The 18,211-nt window shown below is 39.9% G+C and overlaps 1 protein-coding gene across 2 annotated transcripts in view; it reads right to left on the bottom strand.

Annotated features, from left to right (window-relative positions):
• Window positions 1-18,211, bottom strand: part of mad1l1 (mitotic arrest deficient 1 like 1) — a 273,709-nt gene that overhangs the window by 252,390 nt on the left and 3,108 nt on the right. For both annotated transcript variants that reach the window (XM_080443017.1, XM_080443016.1), the window contains exons 3-9: window positions 17,882-18,022; window positions 16,768-16,947; window positions 15,438-15,562; window positions 14,692-14,773; window positions 12,497-12,627; window positions 11,537-11,651; window positions 11,117-11,178 (exon numbers count right to left, since the gene is read on the bottom strand). In XM_080443017.1, coding sequence (XP_080299143.1) covers window positions 11,117-11,178; window positions 11,537-11,651; window positions 12,497-12,627; window positions 14,692-14,773; window positions 15,438-15,562; window positions 16,768-16,947; window positions 17,882-18,022 — 836 coding nt within the window. The remainder of the gene's footprint in view (window positions 1-11,116; window positions 11,179-11,536; window positions 11,652-12,496; window positions 12,628-14,691; window positions 14,774-15,437; window positions 15,563-16,767; window positions 16,948-17,881; window positions 18,023-18,211) is intronic.

Genomic DNA, 18,211 nt, shown 5'->3' on the forward strand with positions numbered 1-18,211 from the left:
TCAAAGCCCAGACATCCCCAGATATACAGTTTACTTTCTGGGTGCACTAAGCTATCTGTCTCTTCTGGGATGTAGGGAGTAACAAACAAACTGTTTTAACCCATTGAGACCGAGAACGCATCTGTGTGTCATTTTTAGATTTCTTTGGGCTTTTCAAAAATAGCAGATCTACAAGCTCGTAGCTTGTAGATCTGCTATTTTTTGAAAAATCGTGAAAATGTGTGTAAATCTTTGAATAAATATTTTGTCAAAACATTTGTAACTCAAATCTTTGCTTCTGGGGGATTCTACAAATGTTTTCTAAATCCTATCAGTTTTTGTGTATATGTATTTGGCCGTGGACCCCCCCCATCTCAAAATATTTATAAGTTGTAACAGAGTTGAAAATGTTCGCTTTAAAATATATTCAAAGATTTGCACACATTTTCACTATTTAAAAAAAAATTGCAGATCTACAAGCTCATAGCGCGGCACCGAGTGCAGCGCTACGAGCTTGTAGATCTGCTATTTTTGAATGGCCAAAGAAATCTAAAATGACAGATGTGTTCCTTAAACACATCTTAAAGGGTTAAAAGACCCCTGGGGGTCCCTGGACCCCATGTTGAATGCAGTGGTTCTCACACTTTTAAAAAAAAATGTATGTCAAGGACATGAACAGAAGAAAAGATTTATGTAAAAAAAAATCTAAATTATTCAAACTTTTTCAAAAGAAAATATCAGATGTAAAAATATCAGATGTAAAAATATCAGATGTAAAAATATCAGATGTACAAGCTGGCAAGCTTTTAAAAAAAATTGCAGATCTACAAGCTCATAGCGCGGCACCGAGTGCAGCGCTACGAGCTTGTAGATCTGCTATTTTTGAATGGCCAAAGAAATCTTAAAAATGACACAGATGCTTACCCGGTCTTAATAGGTTAAGAGATATTTTCATTTAATTTCTGTCAAACCCTTTTTTTTCTCCTTTTTTTGTCAACCACAACAGCATGACGAGACATGCTGGGAATCCAAGTGCGTCTAATGGAAACTTCTCTTTGTGCCGGGTAACTTTCACCCTTATTTGCAGTGGTGCAAAGTAACCGAGTACATTTACTCACGTACTGTACTTAACCCGTTAAGACCTAAGGCAGATTCTACAAACCTTTTCGAGCCAAGGACCTAGAAAATTATATGTATTTGGCCGTCGACCCCCATCTGAATTTTGTTTGTGCCAGGGACCCCCATAAGGGAAGATTTGTGTCAAAATGATTTTTCAAAAATGTTCAAATATAGTAGATGTACAAGCTCTCAGCACGGCACGAAATGACGCACTGTGAGCTTGTATATCTGCTATTTTTGAATAGCCAACTTATAAATGGATAAAGTGGTTAAAATGATAGTGATGCTGTATCGTAAAATTTTTCTGGGGACCCCTGGGGGTCCCCGGACCCCACTTTGAGAACCACTGCTTTATACTTCTACTCCACTACATCTCAAGAGTCAAATATCGACTCCACAACAATTTTTTTGACAGCTTACTTCCAATTATTTACTATACTGTATACTTCGGCTATTCGAAACTAGTGGAATTACAAGCTCATGGAAATTAGAAAAAATGGGATCGCTTTTACTTTGGTACTGTAAGTATATTTTGATTGCCTATACCTTTGTACTTTTACTCAAGTTCTTCTTCTTCGGGATACTTTTACTCAAGTAAAATATTGAAAACAGGCCTTTTACTTGTAACACAGCATTTCTATATTGTGCTATGGGCTACTTTTACTCGAGTAACTTCCACCAGTGCCAACAACAACTACTTTCAAATGTTATTTGAAATTCTACCTCGGTCTCAAAAGTGACAACAGGAATGTCAGCCAAGCTGCTGTAAACAGAAGGATAGATGCTCCATCTGTCTTGATGCAGATATTGTCACATTATTTCTTCATCTGTCTGCTGTTTTTTTTTTTTTTTTTTAGATCCCATCTGACAACCATGAATATCTTTCCTCACATCTCAATATCGCTCATTTTTAAACACTTTCTCCAGAATGTGCATGACTCTTCTAAGCTGAAGTGAATGCTGAATATCGCTCGCTGTCTGTCGGGTGGAATTTGTATTATCATCGCTGTCGGGCAGAAACCTCTTATCTCTCTTATTCTAACTTTTTGTGTTTTTTTGTAAATTAATGCCTATACGTGATCAAACTACAGCGTCACACAAAAGCATCAAAAGTAGCAGATCTACAAGCTCGAAACGCGGCGCGAAGTGACGCATTTTCAGCTTGTAGATGAGGTGGAAACCGCATGTGTCCAAAATTTTAACTTTTCAGGATTCAAATTCAAATATAGCAAAAGTAGCAGATCTACAAGCTCGAGCTTGTAGATCATAGAAAAATTATGTTGGTACAGTGATGTGGTCAAAACCTTTTCATGTTAGGGACCCCCAAAATTATATGTATTTGGCCGCGGACCCCCATCTCAAAATATTTTGTTCCAGGGACCCCGAGAAGCAAAGATTTGAGTAAGAAATGTTCGCTTTGAAAAAAATATATATGCAAAGATTTGCACATATTTTCACGATTCTTCCAAAAATAGCAGATCTACAAGCTCACAGCGCGGCACTCGGTGCCGCGCTGTGAGCTTGTATATCTGCTATTTTTGAATAGCCAAAGAAATCTTAAGTGACACAGATGCGTTCCAGGTCTTAATGGGTTAATTTACGAAAAAACTAAAAGTTAAAATATGGATATAGAAGGTTTCTGCCTGACAGCGACGATACGCAAAAGAAACTTGATTTACCCGTGTTGTAAATGCCTCCTAAAACAGCTTAAAATGCTGGATCGGGTCTCGGTGAGTACGCAGGTCTATGCAGCCGATATCACGTTAATTTATCACGTGATGATAGCTCATGCACGCTACAAAGTTAATCATGAGTGGTACAAGTGGAGAGTGTTATGTTTCTACTAGCAAAATGTCAGCAATTTGGCAATATTTTACACTGGAAAATCAGTAATAGAGTATATGTATACATCAGCGGTTCTCAAGGTTTTTTGGCTCAAGGCACCCCTGTAAATAACTGTTTTAATCTATGGCACCCCTTAATTATATTGCTACTTTATAGCACCTTACATTTATATCAACGTGCGTAAAATATGTATATCTTTCCGCCTAAGATACAATATGTCACAAGGACAACTTTAGAGAATATCAGTTGTTCCAATTGGACTGATTGAAATAACTTTATACTTGACTCTAATCTAACCACTAACCACTTGAACCCCAGTATCCCCATTCTGAGGGACAAAAATATATATATCTATAAGCTCACAACGCGTCGCAATGTGAGTATGCGACATTAAGTAAGCTTGTGGATACAGTATGTCATATTTGGTGAAGATATTTGGTGTGTAGATCTAAAAAGGATATTTTGGGTAAATTGCCCTACTGATATGAAGCTGTACAAAGACGCAGTGGTGGTAAAAGTACAAAAAAAATTACTTAAGTAAAAGTATCAATACTACAATGTAGAAATAAAAGTAAAAGATCGGAATTCAAAATGCACTTTTGTAAAAGTACAAAAGTATTTGTATCAAAATGTACTTAAAGTACTAAAAGTACTCATTATGCAGAATGTCCCATTTTAAGTTTTCAAATGTACAGAAATCTTTAGAAAATAGCAGATCTACAAGCTCACAATGCGTCGCGAGCTTGTAGATCGGCTATTTTCAAATAGCCTAAATATAGCCTAGGTCTGGAGTGGTTAATGTATGTTTTGTAAAGAAAAAGAAAAATCTACAAAGTAACTAGTAACTGAAGTTTTCAAATAAATCTAGTGGAGTAAAAGTACAATATTTGGATCCGAGATGTAGTGTAGTAGAAGCAAAAGTATTGGAAATTGGAAATAGTCAAGTAAAGTACAAATACCTCAAAATGGTACTCAAGTAAATGTACTTAGTTACTTTCCACCACTGCAAAGACGCCAACGGTCGCTCCACCACCCCCGCATTCCACCTGGTCCGCTAGGCTAAAGGACTAATGAGCAATGTGACTCTTGCTCACACCTTGAATGTCTTTTTTTATTGTCATTCCTCCTTGTATTGACCTCCGCCACCACCTCCACATCATCCTGTCTGGCACCAACACACAGAGCCTGTCTTCTTATCAGTGTGTTTAACCCTGCACAAGTCCTGTTCAACGTTGCCAGATTTTGCGAGAGAAATAAGCAACCATGTCTATGAAAACAAGCCCAAAAGAAGCGACTGTCACTATAAGCTACATCAGTGGTTTTCAAACCTTTTTCATGCCAAGGACCCCTAAATTGATATACATTTGGCCGCGGACCCCCATCTGAAAAGGTTTTGTGCCAGGGACCCCCAGAAGCAAAGATTTGAGCTCAAAATGTTCGCTTTAAAAAATATATATATTCAAAGATACGCACACACATTTTCAAGACTTTTCAAAAATAGCAGATATACAAGCTCATAATACTTTTCCAATCGGGATCAGACCCAAAAATGTGGCATCGGTGGGGCTCTGCTTCAAACAACTTTGTTTGATCCCATTAGGGGGTAACTGGTTCTCAGCAGCTTGCAACACGGTACGCAACATACAACAACATGCAAACAAACTAATACTCCAAGGAGATAAATGTGGAATGAAACAATCTTGAAACAATCTCATGTTAACAATGTTTTGGTCTCAACAAATCCCTTGGTAAACTAAACGAGTAAATAGAAGTGTAAGATTGTACTCTGCAGAGGCTGCAAACATGCAGTTTAAACTCGGGTTGCCCTGGTGGTTTGAAGCTTATCGCCATAGATTGTTGAATGAGCATAGATAGACCGGAAGAGAAAGCACAACATTCTCAACGGCACCGACTGATTCTTATTATTTAAAAAAAAAAACACCACCGAAGTGGAAAAAGTGGCACTACAAAAATGAAATACTAGTTGTCTCTGTAGCTGATTTACCCACTGCCTAACTAAGAGGCATCCAGAGGAAGCACACCTGCTTGTTTCTCAGCTGATTTTTATCATTTATTTCCATGCCTTATTTATTCCTTTTTGCTGAATTTGATAGAGATGGCAAGGCAAGCAGCCTAAACATAACTACATACAGTAGCTTGCGTTTGCAATTTGAGAAATAATTCAGTGAAATTGGTGACACTGGCTGCATTATCAGTGCAGTGTTCTTGTGTACATCAGTGGTATTGGTATGGCTATTTAAAAATAGACAGATATACAAGCTCGTAGATCGGCTATTTTTGAAAAATCTTGAAAATGTGTGTAAATAAAAAAAAATCCCCTTTCCATTATAACCAGAATCAGGGAGTTACTTTATAAACAAAACTCCACCCCCCCCCCCTCCAAATAATTGCTGTTCTACACCCACACAGAGTTCTGAGTTCTCTAAGTTCCCAGAACTCAGGATTAGTATTACCTCCTGAGCAGGGGCCCTAATAGGCTCTGTGCACAGCAGCCATATTTTTTGGCCTCCCTCCACTGGCTGCCCATTTAGTTTAGAATTGATTTAAAAAATATTTTAATTACATACAAGGCCAGGTCCGACCTTGGCCCCGTCCTACATTTCGGACTTACTTAAACCCTACAAGCCAATTTGCGAGCTTAGGACTGCAAAGCACTGCTTACCATTCCAATGGGTCGCTTAAAAACTAAAGGAGACCGGGCCTTTGCTATTCAAGCACCGACACTCTGGAATGCCCTGCCCAAGGAGATCAGGCTTGCCGACTTAGTGTCTCGATTTAAGGTCCCCTTTAGACAACAACGGTCTCTACAGAAAACGGCAAAATAAAACATCAGATGTGCCGTCAGTTTAGACGGCAACAGCGTTTTCGGGGGTTGAATCCGCAACTAACTAACTAACTAACCTTCCAGAGTGAAAAACTTTGAAAACGCTCCATGTAAACGGTTCCAACGGAGGAAACGTCAAAGCGTGTGATGTCATGGTTCAGTAGAACCACTGTTGCCAGATTTTGTGAGAGAGATAAGCAGCCAGTTCTATGAAAACAAGCCCCAAAAGAAGCGACTAGGCTACATGAGCACTTTAAACCTATACAGTACATTGGCTATTTGAAAATAGCCGATCTGCAAGCTCACAACGCGTCGCATTCGCGATGCGTTTTGAGCTTGTAGATCTGCTGTTTTCAAAAAGATCTTGAAAAGAAATAGTGAAATAATACTTGGAATAAATATATATATTTTTCTTATTCAGGCTCTGCAGAGAAATTTGACATGCACATGTTGGAGGACTGTTTAAACAATAATAACAATCTAAAATCTAAAGATCAACTACACTTTAAAAACAACCCCAAAAGGACGCAACAACCAATATTTACAAGCAATTGTAAAGGAAAAACAAGCAACCCATGGCAACACATGCATGTAAACAAATCAGCTGTGACAGGAAGTAGAATGGAAGTGGTTAATACGCATGCGTCGCATGGGTCTATCTGGCAGTGAGTCACGCCCACCTAGCCACCTGGCATGCACACCTAAGCGTTTTCAATCACTGTTGCGCCTCCGTCTAAACATAGAATAAAAAGTTAGAACGCAACAGGACTTCGACGTTTTCTCTAGAGACTGTTGTCGTCTAAACGTGGCCTCAATCACTTCCTTACTCCTTTGCAGGTGTTACCAATGATACTAATGAAGGCTCTGTTCCATTCTGGTCAAACAGAGTCAGGGTGCTGATATTGTGCATGTTGGCTCACTGGAAACACTCTGCTACACCAGTGGGTCTCAAAGTGTGGTCCAGGGACCCTCATGGTTCCTTGAGGGGGGCCATCCTTGAGGGGGTTCCAAATGGCCCCTTGCGGGTGTGTAACTCTGAGTGTGTACAAATGGGTTCCATTGAACAAATGGGTTCCATTTGTACACTCTCAGTAATGGGGATCCTTGACATTTAAAAATATTGAGAACCACTGTGCTACACTAAATGGAACAGAGCCTTAAAGTAATATAATTGGTAAGACCTGTGAAGGAAGTAAGGAAGAGGCCCAATTTCTTTCCAATACATAGAGCCTATTAGGTTCTGATAACCTTATCTGAAACCAAGCCGAAGCTTATGAAAACTAATCCAGAACCTGTGGAACACACGACACGGTTGGCTTGTTGTGGTCAAAAAGAGCCATAATGTCTGCACAACAGCAGACTAGGTGATTACCAGTGGTGGAAAAAGTACTCTAATCTTTTACTTAAGTAAAAGTATCAATACTGCAATGTAGAAATACTCTGTTACAGGTAAAAGTCAGAAATTTAGAATTTACTTGAGTACAAGTACAAAAGTATTGGTATCAAAATGTACTTAAAGGATTTTTTTCATGGAACTGAATGTCCCTTATGAGCTGCCGTTCAAGCAAAAGTAGTAGTATAATATTTGCCTGTGAGATGTAGTGGAGTAGAAGTAAAAGTACTGCAAATTGGAAATACTCCAGTAAAGTAAAAAAATACCTCAACATTTTACTTAAGTACAGTGTAAATGTACATTAATAGTTACTTCACACCACTGGTGATTACAACACTAGCAAACGCTCTCCAAACCCGAGACAACGTCTCTGATTTCCATTGGCATGCAGAGAGCACCCACATCGTAACAGGCAGCGCATACAATCGATGTAAATTGGTTGCTGAATCAAACCCTTGTGCTTTTCTTTTTGTCAGCATCGCTCCAAGGACTTGGTTGAAACAATTACATTTTCATAAAGCGGTTGATTTGGGAGGCGGCGTGGAGACGTTCGAGGTTTGGGTTTCTTTTTGATCGATGTGGAGGCTGCCTCTATCGCAGCGTTGCTGCAGGGCTCTATTCTCTGTGCTTTATCAAACAACAGTCAAGACAAACGAGCGGAATTCGCGGGGCCGAGTTTGGAACGCATTAACCCGTTTAGACCGGGAACGCATCTGTGTCATTCTTTGGCTATTCAAAAATAGCAGATCTACAAGCTCATAGCGCGGCACCAAGTGCCGCGCTATGAGCTTGTAGATCAGCTATTTTGGAAAAATCTTGAAAATGTGTGCAAATCTTTGAATATATAAATATATATATATGTGAAAGCGAACATTTGTAACTCAAATCTTTGCTTCTGGGGATTCTACAAATGTCTTCTAAATCCTAGCAGTTTTTCTTTTTTTTTTAAACGTATGTTGCTGCTATATATATCAGTGGTTCTGAGGACCCCCTTAAGGACCTCCAAAATTATATGTATTTGGCCACGGACCCCCATCTGAAAATATTTTTGTTCCAGGGACCCCCCGAAGCAAAAATTTGAGTTAAAATGTATATATATATATATATTATAATATGTTTATATTATTTACCGGTATATATAATATTCATGCACACATTTTTTCAAACTTATCTGCGAGCTCATAGTGCGGCACAGAGTGCCGCACTATGAGCTTGTATATCTGCTATTTTTAAATAGCCAAAGAAATCTAAAGTGACACAGATGTGTTCCCGGTCTGAATGGGTTAATTTAGGAGAACATTTCGCATTTCCAACTCTTTCCCGGTCGATATTGACCTGGTTTGACTTCCGATGTTGGGTCGGGAGTGACGCGGCGCTATGGCTTTATTATGCGCTCCCCAAGTTAATTTCCTTCCCTTTCTATTAGAAGAAGAAAATGAAATATCCTCAAAGGCATGCGATTATTTATTCAAGGCCTAATTTGTCTCGCTGTTCCTTGAAGGAGGCTTGCAATGACAAACAAAAATATACGCACACAAACACATTAGACACACACAAACACAAAAGGATTTCTGGTGTAAATTACCAAAAGGGTCTTGCTGGGAGGGCATCGTGCAACATTTAATATTCGGTTTTGGCTGCCGATCCCCATCAAAATATGCTGTTCCAGGGACCCCCCATAAGCAAAGATTTGAGTTAAAAATGTTGTTTCAAAATATATATGTATTCAAAGATTTGCAAGAAAAGATTTTTTTTTTATTGCAGATTTTCAAGCTCGTAGCACGGCACTCGGTGCCACGCTATGAGCTTGTAGATCTGCTATTTTTGAATAGCCCAAGTATAAACACCAAAGTATACACCCATCTGAACCCTTAACCCATTCAAGCCGGGAAAGCGTACGTGTCATTTTAGATTTTTTTTGCGTTGGCTATTCAAAAATAGCAGATATAAACAAGCTTATGAGCTTGTACATCTGCTATTTTTTTTTTACATTTTTCAAAAACTAAACTAAAAGTGTGAGAACTACCGATTTTAGAAGGCATTTGTAGAATCGGCCTCAGCTCTTAACACATTGACTGCCAGAGTTTATTCATAATGTACTCACTTAATTTTGTAATTTTTCATTCAAATAAATTCTCTGATTGTGTGTTAAGCACGTACGACAGTTCCACCAGTAGAGAGCAGCAAATCCACACATTGATCACCTCGCTCGCCCCCTCCCAAACAGGCCCACGTCATATCCGGTCATTCAAAGGATGTGACGTTTTCGACAATCCCTGATCCGCTGATCGGCCTGAAAACGATGTGATACACTACGACGATGACTGTTAGTCACCCGGACCAAAGAAAATAGAAGTTGACCTCTCCGTTCGTTTTTTATACCGTGTGAAAAACCGTGTTTTTCCCTATTCTGGCCGAAAATGACCGGAGAAAAACAATGTGACCCGGAAATGATTTTTTTTTTTTACATCCGGCTCCGGGTGAGTGTGACGTAAGTGGAAAACGAAAGTGCTGATGAGAAATAAACAGAGCCGTGCGATCACAGATTAAACAATGAAAATCGCATCAATGCGTTCTTTTGAATTGCTGGCATTCAAGCGATGGATTTGAAAGAACGCATCGATGCGATCTTGGCAATCAATGTGTTAATGGGGCAGCCAAGATCCGATGGGTGGGCCGGCGAACGCTTTCAAAATGTCCAAACTGGGCACCTGATCCACCGCCATAGAGAGAAGTGTGTGTGTTCCCGACATAGACCACATTTGGGGATAAATGTTGGGACATGAAACCAGTTGATTGGGGGCGGCTTTGTCAAATTGGGGACAACATTTGTCCTCAATTAGATCTGTTATTGCTGCAGTTTCAAACATTTAGGGTCGGGGGTTGAGGTAAGGATAGGTTATGGACATTAACCCATTAAGACCGGAAACGCATCTGTGTCATCTTTGTGCAAATCTTTGAATATATATATATATTTTTAAAGCGAACATTTGAAACTCAAATCTTTGCTTCTGGGGGTCCCTGGAACAACATATTTGACAAATGTCTGCTTTAAAAAATATATATATATATATATATATTCAAAGATTTGCACAAATGTTCACAATTTTTCGAAAATAGCAGATATACAAGCTCATAGCCGCGGCACCGAGTGCCGCGCTATGAGCTTCTAGATCTGCTATTGTATATCGGCTGCACTGCTCAAAATGGAGACATGCAATCATTCTTTCATGACCAGCTTTGAGAGCATGCACAGACGGAGACACCCACCACACACACACACACACACACACGTCACACACACACAAATACTGTAAAACCAAGGAAACACACAGGCCACAACACCAACATCACAGTAGAAGTGACCATTTCATTAGAGTGACCACAGCTCCCCCTGGTGTTGTTGCAGTGCATTACACAATGAAACTGACTGCTAAACTACTGCACAGAACTTCGCACGGTCCCAGGGCTCCGCTGCACACACGTGCACGCACACGCCATTGTATTACTATACTTGTGAGGACATCAACGTTTTAAAACAGCCATTTTTACAATTTTCTGCCATTCATAGCCCTAACTACTAACTAGTAACTACTATGAAGCCACAAATAGCCAATCTACAAGCTCACAACAAGTCGATACTGTGAGCTTCTAGATTTTCTGATTAACACCCAAGTATTAATCAGACATAACTCCAACCACTAAACCGAACCTCTAAATGTGTAATCCTAACCTGAAACCCAAACCTGAATCTTTTCCTAATTGTAATCATAACTCCCCAAATCCCTTTTATTTATTTTTAACCATAGAAAAACCAACAATTCTCTTGTGCGGACCAGCAAAATTATCCTCACAATTTCCAAATTCTACTATGCTTGTGGGACATTTGGTAGCAATACAAGTACACACACACACACACACACACACAGTCTGACCTGATGTTTAGTCCAGTCGATAGTCCGAGGTTCTCCCAGGCCTGGAGCTTCTCAAACTGTCTCTAAAGTTTCAGGGAACAATAAAGATGGAACAAATAAACATAAATGCTGATATTGCTACTGAAAGAAACACAATCATAGACAACCGTTCTCATTTTCAACATTTACTGTGAACAGAGAGTTCATGAGTTTAATCATAAACTTTACAGGCAGGTTTTAAGAGGTGCTGCGATCAAGGTTTTTGCGTTCCGATCCCGATCAGGCAGCATCAAAACCGATCCGATTCCGATTAATTCCGATCCGATACGGCACATAATAGTCTCTATACTGTCTATCTCATGTTATAAAAAATATATATTATAATGAGGAAACCATTACGAGGATGATCTCAAATAACAGCCCATGATGTAATGACTGTACCTCTTTCTCCAGCTCCATGTTGACCAGCTCTTCCTTGGTCTTCTCCATCCTCTCCAGCTTCCGTCTCAGCCCCTCCACCTCCTCCTTCAACAGGCTGCTGTTCTCCCTGCTCTCCCTGCAACACAGGGATTCAAGCCAAGAACTTTTCGTTAGGCCGGGGGTCTTCCAACAGGAGCAGAACCACTAGAGCAGTGGTTCTCAAACCTTTTCATGTCAAGGACCCCCAAAATTATATGTATTTGGCTGCTGAACCCCCCCCCCCCCCCCCCCCCCGCGCGCTATGAGCTTGTAGATACATTTACATTTTGAATAGCCAAAGTATAAAATATGGTTAAAATGATTGTGACACTAATTTTGCTGATACTGATACTCCCCCAAAGACCGCTGGGGGTCCCCGGACCCCATTTTGAGAACCTCAGAGTTACTACAGGGGTCGCCAAATCTTTGTGTGCAAGAATTTTTTGCATAAGATGTAATAAGATTTTTAAAAAGTGTGAGCGGTAAGAAAAAAAGGACTCTCAAGGCATTTATGGCTAAAAAAAATAATAATCTCATCCAAAGTAAAATTTGTAAATGCTTTAAGTTACATTTGAACTGTTTTGTTATTGTGTACTGATAGCTTCGCTGTGGATGTGTGAAACACAATGTTGCTTTTATGTGAACCATAAAAATGACAAATAAACCTAAACCTATTTTCTTGCTGTATGTACAGTATGTTCTATATATGAGCTGTAGGTAGAACTTGTGAACTTGTAGATAGGCTATTTTCATATAGACAATGTATGTATATATAGGATTAAAATGGTTAAATACATTTCCATGCTATATCACCACATTTTGCTCCGGGGGGGGGGGGGGGGCCCCTGGTGACCCCCTCAAGAATCCCCTGGGGGGGTCCCCTGCCGGACCCCACTTTGAGAACCACTGCTCTATAAAGACAGGGCATTGACAGAGGTTTACCTGAGGTAGGCGTTGTCCTCTCGGAGACGCCGCACCTCCTTGTCCAGATCTGGGACGCGGGCCACCTCCGTCTTCATGGTCCTGGCCATGGCCACGTCCTGCTCCTGCAGGGTCAGACGCCTCTCTAACTCCTGGTGGCACAAGAGACAGAGACAACAGGGTGTGAAGCAGTGGTTCTCAAAAGTGGGGTCCGGCAGGAACCGCCAGGGGTCCTTGGAGGGGGTACCAGGGGGTCCCTGGCAAAATTAGTTAAACCATTAAGACCTAGAACGCATCCGTGTCATTTTAGATTTCTTTGGCTATTCAAAAAATAGCAGATCTACAAGCTCACAGCGCGGCACCGAGTGCCGCGCTGTGAGCTTGTAGATCTGCTATTTTTTTTTAAATCGTGAAAATGTGTGCGAATATTTGAACTTATATATTAGGGGTGTGCCGATTTCATGAAACGATACGATATTGGGCTCACGACATCGATACGATATCGATACGATATATGGCACTTTTTTATTATGAAAATATATGGGGGGGGAAGCAAATGCAAACAAATATTTCTGTTTTGCATTATTCAGACATGCAAACTTGTAGCTTTTCAGCTACAATAGCCGTTTTGAATCCTAACACTTTACCTGCCAAACACGAGTTTAACCGTTGATGAAAAATACACCCGTTTACTGCCATCAACGAGTATAACCGTATAACGATCCAAAGATTTCTAGCTCCATTCACTCCTTGGTTAACTTATTACTTTAAAATCCTGTATCTCGGCTCCTGTGTAATTTTTTTTTAACCATGGCAGTGGGGGAAGTAAAAAAAAAAAAAACCTCTGGCAGGGAATGTGCTAATAGGACAATAGTGTGACACCTGACCCGAAAAAAAAACATGTTGTCACCCTTTTCACCTCGGGGCTGTTTGCATGCCTGATTATTATTATTGGGAAAAAAATATATATATATTTTTTTTTTTTTCCAAAACGATACATATCGTCACGAAAACGTATCGCGATATATCGCGGATTCGCGGGACGATATATCGGCACACCCCTAAATATATATATTTTTTTAGATAACATTTGTAACTCAAATCTTTGCTTCTGGGGGTCCCTGCTCCCTGGAACAACATATTTTGAGATGGGGGTCCGTGGCCAAATACATATCATTTTGGGGGTCATTGACATGAAAAAGTTTGAGAACCACTGATACAACAAAGAAAACATTTTTAGAATCGGCCTCAGGTCTTAATAGGTTAATAAAGCGTTAATAAATAGTTTTAACCACTTTATTCTATATTTTATACTTTGGCTATTAAAAAAATAGCAGATCTACAAGCTCGTAGCGCGGCACTCAGCTTGTAGATCTATTTTTTTTAATCGTGAAATTTGTGCTAATCTTTGAATATATGTATTTTTAAAGCAAACATTTGTAACTCAAATCTTTGCTTCTAGGAGTCCCAGGAACTAAATATTTTGAGAAGGGGGTTTGCGGCCAAATACATATCATGTTGGGGGTCCTTGACATGAAAAAGTTTGAGAACCACTGGTGTAAAGTATTTCTGCCACATGGCTTTAGTTTTTGCTCCCTATGTCTAATCATGCTTACACCTGCCGCTAATGTGGACCCACCACTGTGTTACCACTCTAGCACCTTTTTTGAATTATTGATTGAATACTTTATTAACAGTTAGCAAAAGGTACAGAGGTACAGTTATACAATAATGCTGAAAGGATAACACAAAAAGCCCTGAGGGATTGTTTCTATCACGGTCCTGTGTATTCAATTCATCAATTCATCTGCTGGTCTTATGCTATGCGTGTATATATATGCGCGTATGTAGATATCGTTATCTTTTTATCTTCTCTTTGACATGCTTATTGGATTTTTTTTCCCTCCCCTCTCCCTGCCTCCTTCCCCCCTCCCTCCTTTTTCTTCTTCTCCCTTTCTGGGAAACAAAAGAATTAATGGAGCTGACACTAAAACAATTTGACCCCCTTGTTTACACGTGTGACTGGTCAGAATTTCAATGTGGGCTGTGTAGACTGCAGGATAATATATCAATGTCACTGTAAACTGTATTGTCCACAACGGAAATTTGGCTTGGGCTTCCACCAACGTACAAAAACATACTGTAGTAATATATCGATGTATTCATCTGGCTCTAGTGTGAGTGTGTAAGTGTGTGCGTGCGTGTATGCGTGGTACCTTAATCTTGATGATGTGCTCAGAACATGTGGACTGAGCGGACTGGAGACTTTGGCAAAGCTGCGACACTTCCTGGTACTGCCTGATTATTTGATCAATCGGAGAGAGACAGAGACAGAGAGACAGAGAGACAGAGAGACAGAGAGACAGACAGAGACAGAGAGACAGAGAGACAGACAGAGAGACAGAGAGACAGAGAGACACAGAGACACAGAGACAGAGAGACAGAGAGACAGAGAGACAGAGAGACAGAGAGACACAGAGACACAGAGACAGAGAGACAGAGAGACAGAGAGACAGAGAGACAGAGAGAGGGAACAATTGGCTTTATTCACAAAACTTGTTGCTGTCGGGCAGAAACTTCTTATTTCAACGGTTTGTTTTTACGGAAATGAATGCCCTACTTGATCATACAAGAGTGTCACACAAGAGTAGTGAAAATAGCTGATATAGCTCACCATATGAAGCATCGCGACACATTGTGAGCTTGTGTATCAGCTATTTCCACTATTTTAAAATGTTTTTTTAAATGTATTAGAACAATTTGCACTTTTTGACAAGCAACGCCTCGCAGTGCAACGCGCTGTGAGCTTGTAAAAAGGCTATTTTCACAATATTTATCTGTGGAACCGAGTCAAACTAAATGTAATGCCTACAAATACAAGTGTGTGTGTGTGTGTGTGTGTGTGTGTGTGTGTGTGTGTGTGTGTGTGTGTGTGTGTGTGTGTGTGTGTGTGTGTGCTTGCCTGCGCTGTACATCCAGCTGTTCTTGCAGAGACTGGTTGTCCAGGGTCTTGGAGGAGATGCTGGAGTCCTTATTTTGAACGTCCTGCTTCAGGTCTCGGATCTCATCCGTCAAAATGTTGATGGTCTGCACCGTACCAACACCGTGCGGAAAACAAATAAAGTAACAGTTAAAGCTGGTTAGTGTGGATATAATATAAATAGATACACCATCTCTGTCGGGTGGAACACTCATACGTCCAAACAACTGTTACTTTTCAGGATTCAAATTCAAAAGTATCAAAAGTAGCAGATATACAAGCTCAAAACTTGTCACTTTGCTCCGCATTTCGAGCTTGTGGATCTGATACTTTCGATACTTTTGAGTGAGGCTGTAGTATGTATGATCAAGGCGTTAATTTAACCCATTAAGGCCCGAGTCCGATTCTTAAAATGTTTTCTAAATCCCAACAGATTTTCGAAAAAAAATATAAAAAATATTTGTTTACAATTTTTCAAAAATAGCAGATCTACAAGCTCATAGCGCGGCACTCGGTGAATAGCCAAAGAAACCTAAAGTGACACAGCTGCGTTCCAGGTCTTAATGGGTTAAAGAAGAACACAAAACGTTAAAATATGGAGATAAGAGATTTCTGCCCTACAGCAACGAAACACAACAGTTTTAACACATTGGGTGCCAGAGGTTTATTAAAATATTATACTTTGAGTGCCAGGACTTTTTAAAGATTTTGAACCTTTTTCAAGTAGTCACAAAATATTTTCAGTGATCACCGTCCTCACGGTGATCCCCTCATTACACACATACAGGTCTCGTACAATCGGGGGGAAAAAATTTAAAACATTCGGAAATCCATTCCACAGTTGCAGCCTGTTGAAAATAGTTAAATTAACATTGTAAAAAAAAAAAGTGCACAGGAGCCGAGATACAGGTTTTTGAAGTCATAAGTTAACCAGGAGGTGGATTGGAGTCTAAATCTTGTAGGAGTGATATTTCCTGTTGCTGTGAAGGAAAAAAAAAAAAAAAATTAAAAAAAGAAAAAAAATAATAATTAATTATTTTTTATTTTTTTTCAAAAACCGTATATATACGGTTTTGGCACTCAACGTTAGTATGCGCAAAACCGTATATATACGGTTTTGGCACCCAATGTGTTAATTAAAAAATCTATTAACAAAAAAATAATCAAAATGTACAATATTGTTGCCGTCAGGCAGAAACCAAAGCTAGGGTTAAAAATGGCCATAAATTGCCCAATGCTAATTGAAATGCTTATGTCCTCAAAACTAAGTATCCTACTAGTAATACAAAACGCCCGCATGCCGAAGGTTTACCTCGTTGGCCGTGTTCAGCATGGTGTTCCTGTCCTCCAGTCTCTTGCCAAGGCTCTCCATGTTGGTGCGGAGGGCTCGGTTCGCCTCCACCTGCTCCGCGTGGCTTTTAGTCGCCTCCGCCTCTCTCTCCTCCACGCGCCTGATCCTCCCCAGCATGTCCTGATTCCTGGTCAGCTCACGCTGGAAGATGAAAAAAGTACTCAAATGTTTTACTTAAGTAAAAGTATCAATACTGCAATGTGGAAATACTCTGTTACAAGTAAAAGTCTGGAATTTCAAAGTACCAAAAGTAGAAAATACGCATTATGCAGAATGTCCCATTTCACATGTTTTCAAATGTATAAAATGTATAAAAACATTTTGAAAATAGCAGAGCTCACAATGCCTCACATCACGACGCATTATGAGCTTGTAGATCGGCCATTTTCAAATGGCCGAAATGTATATAGGGCTGAAGTGGTTAATGTATGTTTTGTAATAGTAATCAAAATCCACAAAGTAACTAAAGTTTAAAAATAATTGTAGTGGAGTTAAAGTACAATATTTGTCTCTGAGATGTAGTGGAGTAGAAGTAAAAATACAGAAAATTGGAGATGCTCCAGTAAAGTAAAAAATACCTCAAAACTGTACTCAAGTACAGTGTAAAAGTACTTGAGTAAATGTACTTAGTTACTTTACACCACTAAATATGAAAAGCATAGTTACAGTACAGGGAGGGGGCAATTATTTCAAAACCTTTGCCTCGATTACGACTCATGAGCGATAAGTGAAAATAGGAGAACAACAAGCTCACAACGCGTCTCTCAAATTCTGGGCACTTCTTCTTCCATCGGTTTGATTGATTGATTGAATACTTAATTAACAGTTTGCAGAAAGTACAGAGGTACAGTTATACAATAATGCTAAAGGGATAACACAAAAAGCCCTGAGGGCTTGTTTCCATTGTGGTCGTGTGCATTCAATTCATCAAGACATACATACAATACTATACAAGAGATCATCAATACTAGGAGCAGTAAACGTATATTTACAGATAAACAGCGGGGGGTCATTTATCTTGGCAATGCATGTGTGAACATGAGCATGATAGGACGGCATGCATAAAGTGCTGTACCTCCAGGTCTCGGGCGCTGTCAGTGGCAGCCCTCTCCAGTTCAAAACGAGCCCGTTTGTGACTCATCTCCATCTGTTTCTTCTCCTGGTCCAGCTGGAGAAACTGCGTCTTAGAGTGGACCCTCTCTGCTGCTTCCATCAGCTGAAAAGAGACAACAGGGTTTTCTGGTGTTGGTGTGTAGGCCAGTGGTTTTCAACCTTTACAGGCTGTGACCCCCCCAAAATAATCATATTTGAACTGGGAACCCCCCAAAATAATCATATTTGAACTGGGGACCCCCCAACATAATCATATCTGAACTAGGGAACCCCCACCCTGATAAGCAATTGT

Source organism: Gymnoscopelus braueri (genome assembly GCF_963280865.1).
Source record: "Gymnoscopelus braueri genome assembly, chromosome: 2".
Classification (NCBI taxonomy): Eukaryota; Metazoa; Chordata; class Actinopteri; order Myctophiformes; family Myctophidae; genus Gymnoscopelus; species Gymnoscopelus braueri.